The sequence below is a fragment of the Eleutherodactylus coqui genome, chromosome 3, assembly GCF_035609145.1.
Source record: "Eleutherodactylus coqui strain aEleCoq1 chromosome 3, aEleCoq1.hap1, whole genome shotgun sequence".
NCBI lineage: Eukaryota > Metazoa > Chordata > Amphibia > Anura > Eleutherodactylidae > Eleutherodactylus > Eleutherodactylus coqui.
The window spans coordinates 117,122,637-117,135,373 of NC_089839.1; the positions used below are offsets into that span (position 1 = coordinate 117,122,637).

Here is a 12,737-nt window from a genome sequence, read left to right on the forward strand (position 1 = left end):
AAGGATGTGGGTCATCACAGTATTTAAGTCCAATGGCCCACCATACAGATAATCCATAGTGTTTTAAAAAGATATTACTTGTTGATACATTTAGTAGATATGCAACCAAAGGAATGCAACATAAATTACCTAATATATATATATATATATATATATATATATATATATATATATATATATATATATATATATATTAGTCTTAAAGCATATAGATGGATATCTCAGGGTGTTGAAGGTATGTGTACCCTTGCTAGATAAGAATTGGCAACATGGATCTGGGAAGATGACAAGGTCCCATATGGAAATGTACCAAGAGATATCTTGGGCACAGAAATATGTTCGTGTGAAGGGGCCTAAAATGGAAAACCACTGGGAAACACTGACATGGAGAAAGACTTGGGGGTTTTAGTTAACTGTAAACTTAACTGGAGCAACCAGTGTCAGGCAGCTGCTGCCAAGGCAAGTAGGATCATGGGGTGCCCCATGTGCCATCCCAACTGGGCCTCCATAATTACCTCTGCTTTCATACATATCACACAGTTTACATTATTACTAGAGATGAGCGAACGTACTCGGTAAGGCCGATTTCGCAATCGAGCACCGCGATTTTCGAGTACTTCACTACTCGGGTGAAAAGTACTCGGGGGCGCTGTGGGTGAGCGGGGGGTTGCAGAGGGGAGTGGGGGGGAGAGGGAGAGAGAGAGGGCTCCCCCCTGTTCCGCGCTGCTACCCCCCGCTCCACCACGCCCCACCCCACAGCGCCCCCGAGTACTTTTCACCCGAGTAGTGAAGTACTCGAAAATCGCGGTGCTCGTTTGCGAAATCAGCCTTACCGAGTACGTTCGCTCATCTCTAATTATTACTTCTATCGAAGATTTAGGGAATGCCAAAAAGGGAGGGTGGGGTATTACTTTTAGGGAGTCAATTTTTTTGTGAGCAATGGGGCCCGGAATTTAGTTAGTTGGGCCCTGAAATCCGGTGGGTGTTCCCACCATTACAGGCCTAGCCATGTGTCAAGTAAGCAGATTGGGGCTACAGTGGCTATGTTTCTGAACACATGACAAATAGGGGTATCCATTTTGGGGTGGAAGTCTTCATTTATATGTGTGCTGTACGAAAAAATTGTTTTTAAAATAACACAATTGCCAAAAAGATAAGAATCGTAATTTTTTTCCTTCTGCTTTGTTTAGAGTCATTCAAAAACTGTAGGGTCAAAATACGCAGTACACCCCTAGATGAATTCATAATGGGGTCATTTGTGGGGGTTCTCCATTGTTTTGGCCGCTCAAGGGCTCTACAAGTTTGCAATGGGGCCTAAAATACCTTCAAGCAAAATGTCTGTTCTGAAAGCCACCGGCTGCTCCATTCGGTTTGGGCCGCGTTGCGCATACGGGCATAATATTAGGGACACAAGGGGTATGTTTCTGAACACAGGACAAACAGGGTATTCATTTTAGAGTGCAAATCCTCATTTTCATGTGCACTATAGAAAAAAAACCTGTCTTTAAAATGACCTACTGGCAAAAATATGAAATTTTATTTTATCAGACAAGCATGTTTTTTTTTAACGCATGTTAGGTGCGCTTGCGATTCGCATTGATTAGAACCAATGCTTTCCAATAAAAGCAGCCACATGTCCATTTTTTACATGTGAAAAAAATTTGCACCTGTAAAATAAAATAGGACAGCGATTCGCAAACACACCTAAAATTCGCACATATAGTTCTGCCCCATTGAAAGCAATGGGAGCAGATCTCTATCCCCTGCTGCGGCTGTTACAGCTCCAGCAGGGGATTCTTTGGATGTGAAACCACTGGATGCTGTCACATACAGGAGTTTCACTTTGTGGTCAATGGGGCCGGCAGCAGGAGAAGTGCCCCCATTGAAAAAATACAGAGAAGATCATGCTCCTGTGCCACAGCTGTCACAGTGACAAGGGGACTCCCCGCGGGAATAAAGAATTCTTCTGCCACAACTGTCACAGCTGTGGCACAGGAGCGTGATGCTCTTTCATTGCTTTCAACGGGGCAGCTCCTGCTGCCGCCCCATTGAAAGCAATAGAATGACTGCAAGCCCTGCATTGATTTTCAGAGAAGGGCTTTAAATATAAGCCCTTCCCTGAGAATCATCTCTAGCTGTAGAAAAAAAAGGTAACTCACCTAGAAGCGCTGTCCGGCTCTTCTCTCCATCCCCAGCAGTGTTTTTCTGTGTTCTGGTGGCCCGGGATTGAAAAATCCCCGCCTCCAGAAAGCGCTGCCTCTGATTGGCAGAGCGCTGTGACCAGTCAGAGGCAGCACTCAACCATCCCCATGGGGATTCCACTTGTCACTGAACAATGTTGCAGTGCTGCAGCAGGGGATAGTGATGGGACCGCACTTTATGGCCTTAGTCACACGGGCGTAAATACGCGCGTATATACGTGCGTATATACTCGCGTATATACGTGCGTATATACTCGCGTATATACGCGCGTAAAAAAAAGTGTGACCATGTCCATTGCCACCAATATGTTCTTTCTTTAGTAGGTGCGTTTTTACGCGCATATATACGCGCGTATTTACGTCCGTGGGTTTTTACGCGCGTATTTACGCCCGTGTGACTAAGGCCTATGTGTGAATTTTGCCATCGTGTGACCACACAAGTGTGAATTTAAAAACGCATCTACTGCTTTGGTCCCGTAAATTTTTTTAAAATGCGTTTTTTTTATTTTTTTTTCACGCACCTAAATGAAGTACAATATGAGGCAAAAAAGCAATGTCAGAGTTACTTGTCTATGCACAAGCTTTAGGGCGAGCACCCACTGGCGTTTGCGTTGTCCGCGGGAAAAAAACGCAGCGTTTTCTCCGCATTTCCCGTGTTTTTCGCTGCGTTTTTCGCGGCGTTTTCCGTTAATTTCCATTGACATTCATGGGTGCATTAGGAGAAAAATAGGGACACATATTCAACTGACAGTTCCTATGTTAAAAACGCAAACGCAACGCAAAAAAAAACGCCAGTGGACAGGAACACATGTTATCTCTATGCCTGTGCAGGAAAAACGCAAAACGCAAAACGCAGGTAAAAAAACGCCAGTGGGTGCTCGCCCTTAGGGCGCCCACCCACTGGCGTTTTTTTTCCCTGCGAAATTCGCAGCATTTTTTTCTCTGCAGGGGTCTATGGGACTTGTAATGTTAAAATCGCGATCGCGCAAAATCGCAATTTACCGCGAAATCGCGATTTTGCCGCGTTTTCCGCGGCGTTTTTTGCGGCGTTTTTGCGGCGTTTTCGCGGCTTTTCCATTAATTTCCATTGACATTCATGGGTGCATTAGGAGAAAAATAAGGACACATATGCAACTGACAGTTCCTATGTTAAAAATCGCAACGCACCGCAAAAAAAACGCCAGTGGACAGGAGTACATTCAATTCTAATTGCTCTTGAGAAAAAACGCAAAACGCAAAGAAAAAAAAATCGCCAGTGGGTGGGCGCCCTTAAATTGTAAAAAATATTCCAAAAAACAATGGCAGAATTGCTACTTTTCATTCATCCTATTCCCAAAAAAACTAAATAAAAAGTGAGTTTAAAAAAATGGTGCCAATGGAAATTACAACTCGTCTCACAATAAATTAGACCTCACACAGCTCATTTGGCAAAAAAAATAAAAATGCTCTAGGTTATGGAATGCAACAATACAAATATAAAAAATATAAAACTGTTATTGTGTTGATACAAAGAATAAAGTTAACATATTTATGCCACACAGTCAGTGCTGTAAAAAAACACACCAGAATTGCTGTTTTTTATTTGCCATTGAAAAAAAAAAGTAATCAAAAAGTCATATGTATCCCAAAATAGTACCAATGGGAACTACAACCTGTCAAGTTAAAAACAAGACCTAACACAGCTCAGTTGGCGGAAAAATGTAAATAAAATATTATGTGTCTTGGTAAACGACAGTGTATATATATATATATATATATATATATATATATATATATATATATTCGGTAACAGTTATTGTATTGACCTGCCATTTATATCATAAGGTGAAAGTCGTAAAAAAAAATCTAGGAAAAAAAATCGTGGAAATTCAATTTAACAGAAAATAAAAATATTATGGTTCTTGGAACACCATGATGAAAAAAAATGTCAGTCCCTAAGGGGTTTAGGGCTTCTTCACACAATCACACAATCATAAAATAGGTCCTGCTCTACTTTCCTGCATATTTGCACATCAAGGACCTCATAGAAGTTTATGGAAGGTGCGGAAAAACAAACTCAATATGTGTGCAAAAGCCCAGTACACTGTACAAGTCTGTGGAAGTAGAACACGCGTGGGCCTCATTAGACTAAATAGCCCTTTAATCCATGGAAGGGGGTGTCACACGTGAACGTAGCGCTGAGGCGAGCATATTTGCGCATACTTTCGTGTGAAGCAGTCCTGACGTATTGTTGTTTTCATGTGTGCTAAAAAAAGGGACATGCTCTATTTTAATGTGCATTTGCACACCAAAGGCACCCTAGAAGTCTATGGACACCTATGGCAGGAATATCGAAAACACCATGGGTTAATTAGGCTTCACAGCCTTTTAAATCTGTGAATAGTCCCTGGCAGTGCAGAACGCACAGTAAAAATCGCTGAAACACTTGCGATACTGCAATCTTCACCACGCAAAGTCATGCTACATGCTATGGCAGCATTTCTGTACTTACGCTTGTCTGAAGGAGCACTTCATCCCAATGTTTTTCATTTCCTTGCGATATTGCGCAATTCAGTGCGCATTTGTGTGGGGAACAGGTGCACATTTGTGCACCCCCATAGACTCCTATGGTGCCCTTGGTATGCACTAAAATAGAGCATGTTGTTCTTTCTTTTGCGCGTGCAAAAGTGAAAGTGAGAATGCATCCATTAAAAAGTGAGTAAGCCCTTATTGTGTAAGAAACAAATTGTGTACATTGTAACATATGATGGACAATATATTTTTCAATGTACCTGAACTCTGCAGTTTTTGCTACCATCGCTCTATAACAAATCTAGACCAAAATACAGCTGTTATATTTTATTTGGCCATGTTTGTTCAGCACATACGGACCTCAGTAGATAACTATTCATGTCCAGAAAACAACAAGTATCTTTACCTTGTGGAGGTGCCCGGTATGGGTCTTCCGGTGTCCACAAGGACGCACCAGCAGTATCCTGTGGATGGGTGACACTGTACCGGCTTGTATAACCCCCCGTTTGCACACTCGGGAATGAAGACATTGTCGTTCTTTGGTTGTTTGGCTTCCTCCAGTGCAGAGTGATGTTCCTGATCACAAGAAGACGCTGTGCAAAATAAAAACAATTTTAGAGGTCCTTTTTAATTTTTAATAGGACTTCATGCATAAACTCCAGAGAAAACAAGGAGATATCCACAGCAGTCAACCAGATGTCATGTGGCTGATGTACATTGGTGTAACGTTTTGAATAACTGCACCAAGAAGCAGGTTGACTACAATGTACTGTAGCATTATATTTCTAGACATTGTGGGGGCGGGGACATTAATAAAGGCAATTATGTCAAAATTCTGCCATAAGAGGTGGTTATGTTATGCTCTGCTTGACATGAGTTAAGGCTTCTTCATTCAACCACATTTAAAATATATGCACACTAAACGCAGAAAATAGAACCCATTGATTTCAATGGATTTGTTTTAATGAGCAAATTCATTGAAATCAGTAGGACCTGCTCTATTTTCCTGTGTTTTGCGCAGTAAAGGCCTCCATAGAAGTCTATGGGAGGTGAGCAAATACACAGGGGGAAGCATGAAACACTGCGTAAAACCTCAAAAAAAAGAACACATCAGGACCTCATTAGGCTAATAGGCTTTTAATTGCCAGAAAGGGTGTGTCGCTCGTGCATGTGCAAAAAGTACAGTACTATGTGCAGACAAATGTACCTCATTCAACCTTGTTCTTGCGCAAATATGTTGTGTTTGGGCGAGCGTTTTTGCACATGCAGTCACCTGAATAAGCCCTAATCCAGTCTGGGTGTCTTGTGTTATCTCCAGCCTCATTCTTTTAGGCTATTTTTTTTTTATTTAAGTTTTAAATTATTGATATTTATACATTTCTTCAATATCTCGTCATTTGGTTTCATTGTGACTTTTCATATTAAATGAGATTGGCTCTATTACTGGACTATTTTTGTGCATAGCTTTTTCATTTATAGTTCTCTTCTGTACTGGGTGAGGTTGGGTTTCTCACCCAGGGTTACACAACAATGGCTCATTCAAGTCAAGGAGATCTTTTTTGGATTTAAACACGCAACTGTGATTTCAATGGTTTTGTTTTCACTAGCGTGATTCTTGTGTGATATTACCATTCACAAGAAAAGATAGGCCTCTCCCTATATTTCTTGCGTTAAGTTTTTATACATGCAAGAAAAGATAGGGCAGGACCTACAGGGGGTGAACAAAAATATGGAAACACTGTACGAAATGCATGAGATTATAATCATTAGCATTGAGCTGCCCTTTTGACCCCTGATTGGCTGAGAGCTTTCCTGCCAATTTTTTGCTTACTTCACCTCTTGCCCAGCTCTAGGTAGTTTTCAGAGCCAGGGCTCATTCAGACGAGCGTGTTTATGTGCGTACATATGTCCGCATAAAACCGTGTGTCTATTAGAACCATTGGTTCCCTATGGTGTGTTCACATGTCCATGTTTTATGGATCTGCAAACGTGCACACCTGCAAAACATAATGTCCGTGCTGTGCATTAATATGGTCCGTGGTGAGTCCCCTTGGCACAGAACACAGTCACAGTGTTGAGTGACAAAGGGAGTCCCTGCGGGGAGTAAAGAATCCCCTGCCACAGCTGTTACAGCTGTGGCAGAGGATCGCACAGCTCTCCCATTGATTTCAATGGGGCCGCCACTGTCAGCGGCTCCATTAAGAGCAATAAGATGTTGACACCCCCGAAGTGATTTTCGGGGAAGGGCTTTAAATATAAGCCCTTCCCTGAAAAATCATTCTTAGCTGTAGTAAAAAAGAAAAAATATATATACTCACAATGAATTGCCGAGTGCTGTGACTAATCAAAGGCAGCGCTCAGCTGAGAGCTGCCTGTGATTGGCTGAGCGTTCAGCCAATCAGACACAGCCCTTTCAGCAAGTAAGGATTTTAAATCCCCGTCTGCGGAAAGGACTTCATTACAGTACAAAATAAAAAAATGTAAAAAAAAAATTTAAATCCCAGTAGGCGGTGATTTAAAAGAGAGCTGCCTCTGATTGGTCACAGTGCTCAGCCCATCATAGGCAGATCTTTCAGCAGGCGGGGATTTAAAATCCCCGCCTGCTTAAAGGGGTTGTCCCGCAGAAGCAAGTGCAGTTATGCACTTCTATATGGCCATATTAATGCACTTTGTAATATACATCGTGCATTAAATATGGGCCATACAGAAGTTATACACTTACCCCCTCCGGTGCTGGCGTCCCCGTCTCCATGGCGACGACTGAAGCCTTCTTTTCTGGTCGCCGCAACAGTCGGGCTTGCGCAGAGAAGAATCATCTCCTGGTGGCTCCGGGCTCACAAGCTGCGTCCTGGCTCCTCCCCCTTCTCAGCGTCATTGCGTAGCTCCGCCCCCGTCACGTGGTGCCGATCAGACAATGAGGTGGTTGTAATCGGCAGTGAGTGGAGCTCACACTGGAGAAGAACATCCACGGTGCACTATGGGAGAAGACCCGCAGTGCACCATGGGAGAAGACCAGCGGTGCACCTTGGGAAATGACGGCGGCCATCTTGGAAGAAGATTTTTATAACTTCATGAAACAGCTTCATGGTGAGTAGAAACGCTCTAAGGCCTTAGTCAGACGGGCGTTTTTTCCCGCGATTTGCGGATCGCATGACGGATGCGCATCCGCAAATCGCGTGACCGGTGCCCGAAAATCGCCCGAAAATCTGCTCCTAGCCGCGTTTCATTAGAAACGGGCCGGAGCTGTCCAGCGCATTGCATTCAATGGAGCGGCAATACAGCCCGCTCCATTGAAAGCAATGCGCTGCGGGCGAGTGTGGGATGAATTGTCGGGAAGGGCTTAAATATATAAGCCCTTCCCTGCAATTCATCCAGAAAAGTGTTAAAATAAAGAATATATATATACTTACCTGCTCCCGGCAGCCGGAGTTCAGAGCGGCCGGCCTGCAGTGGGTGTGAAGGGGGTGTGAGTCAGACCTGCCCCCTGATTGGCTCAGCGCTGAGCCAATCAGGGACAGGTCTGACTCACACCCCCTTCACACCCACTGCAGTACGGCCGCACGGAACTCCGGCTGCCGGGAGCAGGTGAGTATGTATATATTTTTTATTTTAACACTTTTCTGGATGAATTGCAGGCAAGGGCTTATATATTTAAGCCCTTCCTGACAATTCATCCTGCGCTCGCCGGCAGCCCATTGCTTTCAATGGAGGCGGCTGTATTGCCGGCTCCATTGAATTCAATGGGCAAACATTGTTCTTCTCTGCCACAGCTGTTACAGCTGTGGCAGAGAAGAATGATTTGTCTTCTATATGTTCTCAATGGGGTCGGTGCTGCTGCCGCCGGCCCCATTGAGCGCATATAGAGAAGAGAACAGGAATCGCAGATCGCAGATAGGTGCGATCTGCGATTTCTGTTCTATAATTTATCGGACGAGCGGATAAAAAGCGCTCATGTGTCCGATACCATTGCAAAGCAATGGTTTTATAAAATCGCCTGACGCATGCGCATGCGCAAATCGCGGCAAAAAACGCCCGTCTGACTAAGGCCTAAAAAACAATTTACATGGGTAGTTTGTAATGCTTGCTTAACATGGGGGACTGGGGTGTGAAAATTTTTTCGTTTTGGCCGCAGGACAACCCCTTTAAAGCACTTCAGAGTAGTGCAGGGAGGTGACCCAGCTGGATGCGCCTGAGCCCCGGCAGCTGCAGAGAGGTGAGAATATATATATTTTTTTATTTTTTACACATTTTAGGGATGATTTTCAGGGAAGGGGTTATATTTAAAGCCCTTCCCCGAAAATCACAGCAGGGCTTGCCGGAAGCCCATTTCTTTTAATGGAGCTGGCTGCAGTGCTGGCTCCATTGAATTCAATTAGATAGCATTGCGGTCCTCTGCCACAGCTGTGATAGCTGTGGCAGAGGATTCCTTCATCTCCGTGGGGAGACCCCTTGTCACTGAACACTGACAATGCTGTGGCAGAGGATCGCGATCTTCTCTGTATGTCAATGAGGCTACCACTGCTGCCACTGGCCCTATTGACCAAAGGTGAAACACCTGGATGTGACAGCATCCAGGGGCTTCAAATCAAAGGAATTCCCTGCTGCAGCTGTCACAGCAGGGAATAGCAGGCAGAACACTTTGTGCGCATAAATGCTGCCAGGTGTGTTTTTTTTCAGTGTGATGCTTGGTTCGGTCACGCAAATCTTTCTACGCATGCATTTTTGCGCACATAAAAACGCCCGTCTGACTGAGCCCTTGGAGTAGTATTGGAGTGAAGCACAACTAAATATTGTTAGGAAATGTAAATATCAGAGGTGGGGTAGAAAGAAAAAGATATTATGGTAACATTAAGATGTTTTACTAAATAGTGGCATTTAAAAAAATTGTTCAAAATCTCAGGGGTATTTCAAGAGTCTTAAAAGATCAGGGGTCCAAGACATATGCCATGCCCACACCTCCACCCTTTCCCCTGCCAAAAAAAAGAGAAAAAAAGAATTACACACATGTATGGCTATAGATCAGTGATGGTGAATCTTTTAGAGACCGATTGCCCAAACTGCAACCCAAACCCCACTTATTTATCGCAAAGTGCCAACATGTCAGGGTGCGGGGCTTATCACAACATATGATTTTATGCCCTTCATTCTAAAAAGGACAGTGCCGCTTCAAAATAGACAGGTGCAGATTTTGACTGCTTTTTGGATGCAGAAATACTGCAGAATGTCCTCAGTGGAAATTTCTGTGGAAAATTCTGCAGCATTTCCGCATGCAAAAAGCAGTCAAAATCTGCACCCTGTCTATTTTGAAACAGCCCTGCCCATTTCCGCCCCATGTAAACATACCCCAGCGGTAATAGTGACACCCCCCAGCGATAATAGTGACAAGGCCCCAGTATAATAGTGACCCCCTGCTATAATAGTAACACCCCACAGTATTATAGTGACACCCCACAGTGGCTCCCAGTATAATAGTGACACTCCCCAGCGGTCCTCAGTATAATAGTGACACCCAACAGTGGCCCCTAGTATAATAGTGACATCCCACAGCGGCCCCCAGATTCTTATTGATATCCCCCAGCGCACCCCCTCCCCCAGTATAATAGTGATAGACGTGGAATCCAACAGCCCTCACAGGAACAACAAAAAGCCCGTACAGGGTGGAGAGAGAAAGAAATGCAGAGCCAGAATAGGGTTAATGAACTACAACTCAATATACAGGCATAAGCGAAAAAATCCAGCAGCATTCAGAAGGTGATTTTTAGAATAAAAGTCCAACCTTTAATGTTCCATAGTTTAAAAGATCTGGCCAGATCTTTTAAATTATGGAACATTAAAGGTTGGACTTTTATTCTAAAAATCACCTTCTGAATGCTGCCGGCTTTTTTGCTTATGCCCCCAGTATAATAGTGACACACCCCAGCGGCCCACAGTATAATAGTGACCTCCACCAGCGACCCACAGTATAATAGTGACACTCCACAGCGGCCCCCACTTTATTATTGAGACCCCACAGCGGCCCCCAGTATATTAGTGACACCCCACAGCGGCCCCCAGTATATTAGTAACATCCCACAGTGGCCCTCAGTGTAATAGTGAGACCCCACAGCGGCCCCCAGTGCATCAGTGAGACCCCGCAACGGCCCCTAGTGTATTAGTGACACCCCACAGCGGCCCCTAGTGTATTAGTGACACCCCACAGCGGCCCGTAGTGTATTAGTGACACCCCACAGCGGCCCCTAGTGTATTAGTGACACCCCACAGGGGCCTGCAGTGTATTATTGGCGGCCCCCAGTGTTTTAGTCAGACCCCCCCCCCAGTGGCCCCCAGTGTATTAGTGAAACCCCCCCAGCGGCCCCCAGTGTATTAGTGACACCCCCCAGCGGCCTGCAGTGTATTATTGGCGGCCCCCAGTGTTTTAGTGAGACCCCCCCACAGCGGCCCCCAGTGTATTAGTGACACCCCCCAGCAGCCCCCAGTGTAATAGTGAGACCCCCCCAGCGACCTGCAGTGTATTAGTGATCCCCCCAGCAGCCCCCAGTGTATTAGTGACACTCCAATGTCCCCCAGTGTAATAGTAAGACCCCAAAGCGGCCCCCAGTGTATTAGTGACACCCCACAGTGGCCCCCAATGTATTAGTGACACCGCACAGCGCCCCCCCCCCCCACCTTCACAAGACCCACATACTTACCTCCTCCTCCTGGAAGCTCTGCTCCTGCTCTGCTCGGCGTTGCTGATCCTGGCACACACTGTGATGTCAATGTGTTGCCGGACGACTCCTCCCCCTATTCTCACGGAACCTTAGAGGAGACTGGGGGGAGGAGGATCCCGGCTGCACACTGACATCACAGTGTGCACCAGGATCAGCGTGGCTAGCAGCACAGTGAGTAAATACTAATAGGGGAGCCGCAGCCCCTGCCGGCATTCACTAGTGGTGAGCGGCGATGGCTCCGTGTGCCGCCTCTGGCACGTGTGCCATAGGTTCGCCACCCCTGCTATAGATGGTGGTTAGTGGTTCAATACTGTGGCTGTATAAAAGTTACATTGCAAACAGAAATATTACCACCACATAGTTACCATATAGTGGTAGGTACCACTTCTATTACGGTACAGTTATGTTTAGTGACTCTCAGGTGACATCCTTTCTGACTGACTTGCTCACTTTTTCTTTCTAGCTCAGACCACCATGTTGACTCCTTCCAGCCACGACTTGTCTCTACCAAAAATGGAATAAAAACATATTTGGCTCCTCCCCTTTCCAATATCCCATCAAAGTTTTCTCAACCCACACAAACTCCACTTCCTGCTACTAACTCCAATTGTCTGCCTGTGGCTGCCTCATCTATCCCTATTACTGTAGCTGGTGTCTGGCACAGTGCACTCACATAATGTGCTTTGGAAATAATGTTCTAGCTAAAATTTCCCCTCAAAATAGTGCTACACAGACAGCACCCTTGGAAAAATATTGCAACATATATAGTGCCCCTAAAAATGAGTGCAAAACAGATACAATACCAGAACCCGGCTTAATACCTAGATATGAGAACAGAAATTTGTCTTTGTGAGAACAACAATGCATCCACCACCATTATAAAAAAATTCAGATCCATCAAAACACCATAACAATTGATATACGGTTGTGTCCTTTTTATGCATTCCTACCTGCAGATTTTACTGTCAATCCATGGGTAATCCACAGCAAAACCTGCAACTATTTGTTTTACCTTGATGCAGATTTTACCATCCACATTGCGCTCAGTTGGTAAAATCCCCAACATATCTGCAACCAACCCGCAGCATAGTCTGACATGATCACACAGCTCCTGTTACGCAATTATAATAGAGGAGATCACAGCTCATCCTCCTGACTGTATACTTATGGTCTGCAGCAGAGATGGTTCAGTCTCTAACTGCTCATGTAATGCTGTGCTTATGCATCATAGAATTGATAGCACAGAATAGTGCAAGTGGGGAGAAATCTCAGCATCAAGCTGATGCCTGATAAGTATAAGATAGAAGGCTGCACT

General features: G+C 44.8%; 1 protein-coding gene across 1 annotated transcript in view; it reads right to left on the reverse strand.

Moving 5' to 3' along the window:
- The window catches only part of SMOC2 (SPARC related modular calcium binding 2), a 441,990-nt gene that overhangs the window by 148,055 nt on the left and 281,198 nt on the right, over positions 1-12,737 (reverse strand). The window contains exon 8 of the mRNA XM_066595994.1: positions 5,119-5,305. Coding sequence (XP_066452091.1) covers positions 5,119-5,305 — 187 coding nt within the window. The remainder of the gene's footprint in view (positions 1-5,118; positions 5,306-12,737) is intronic.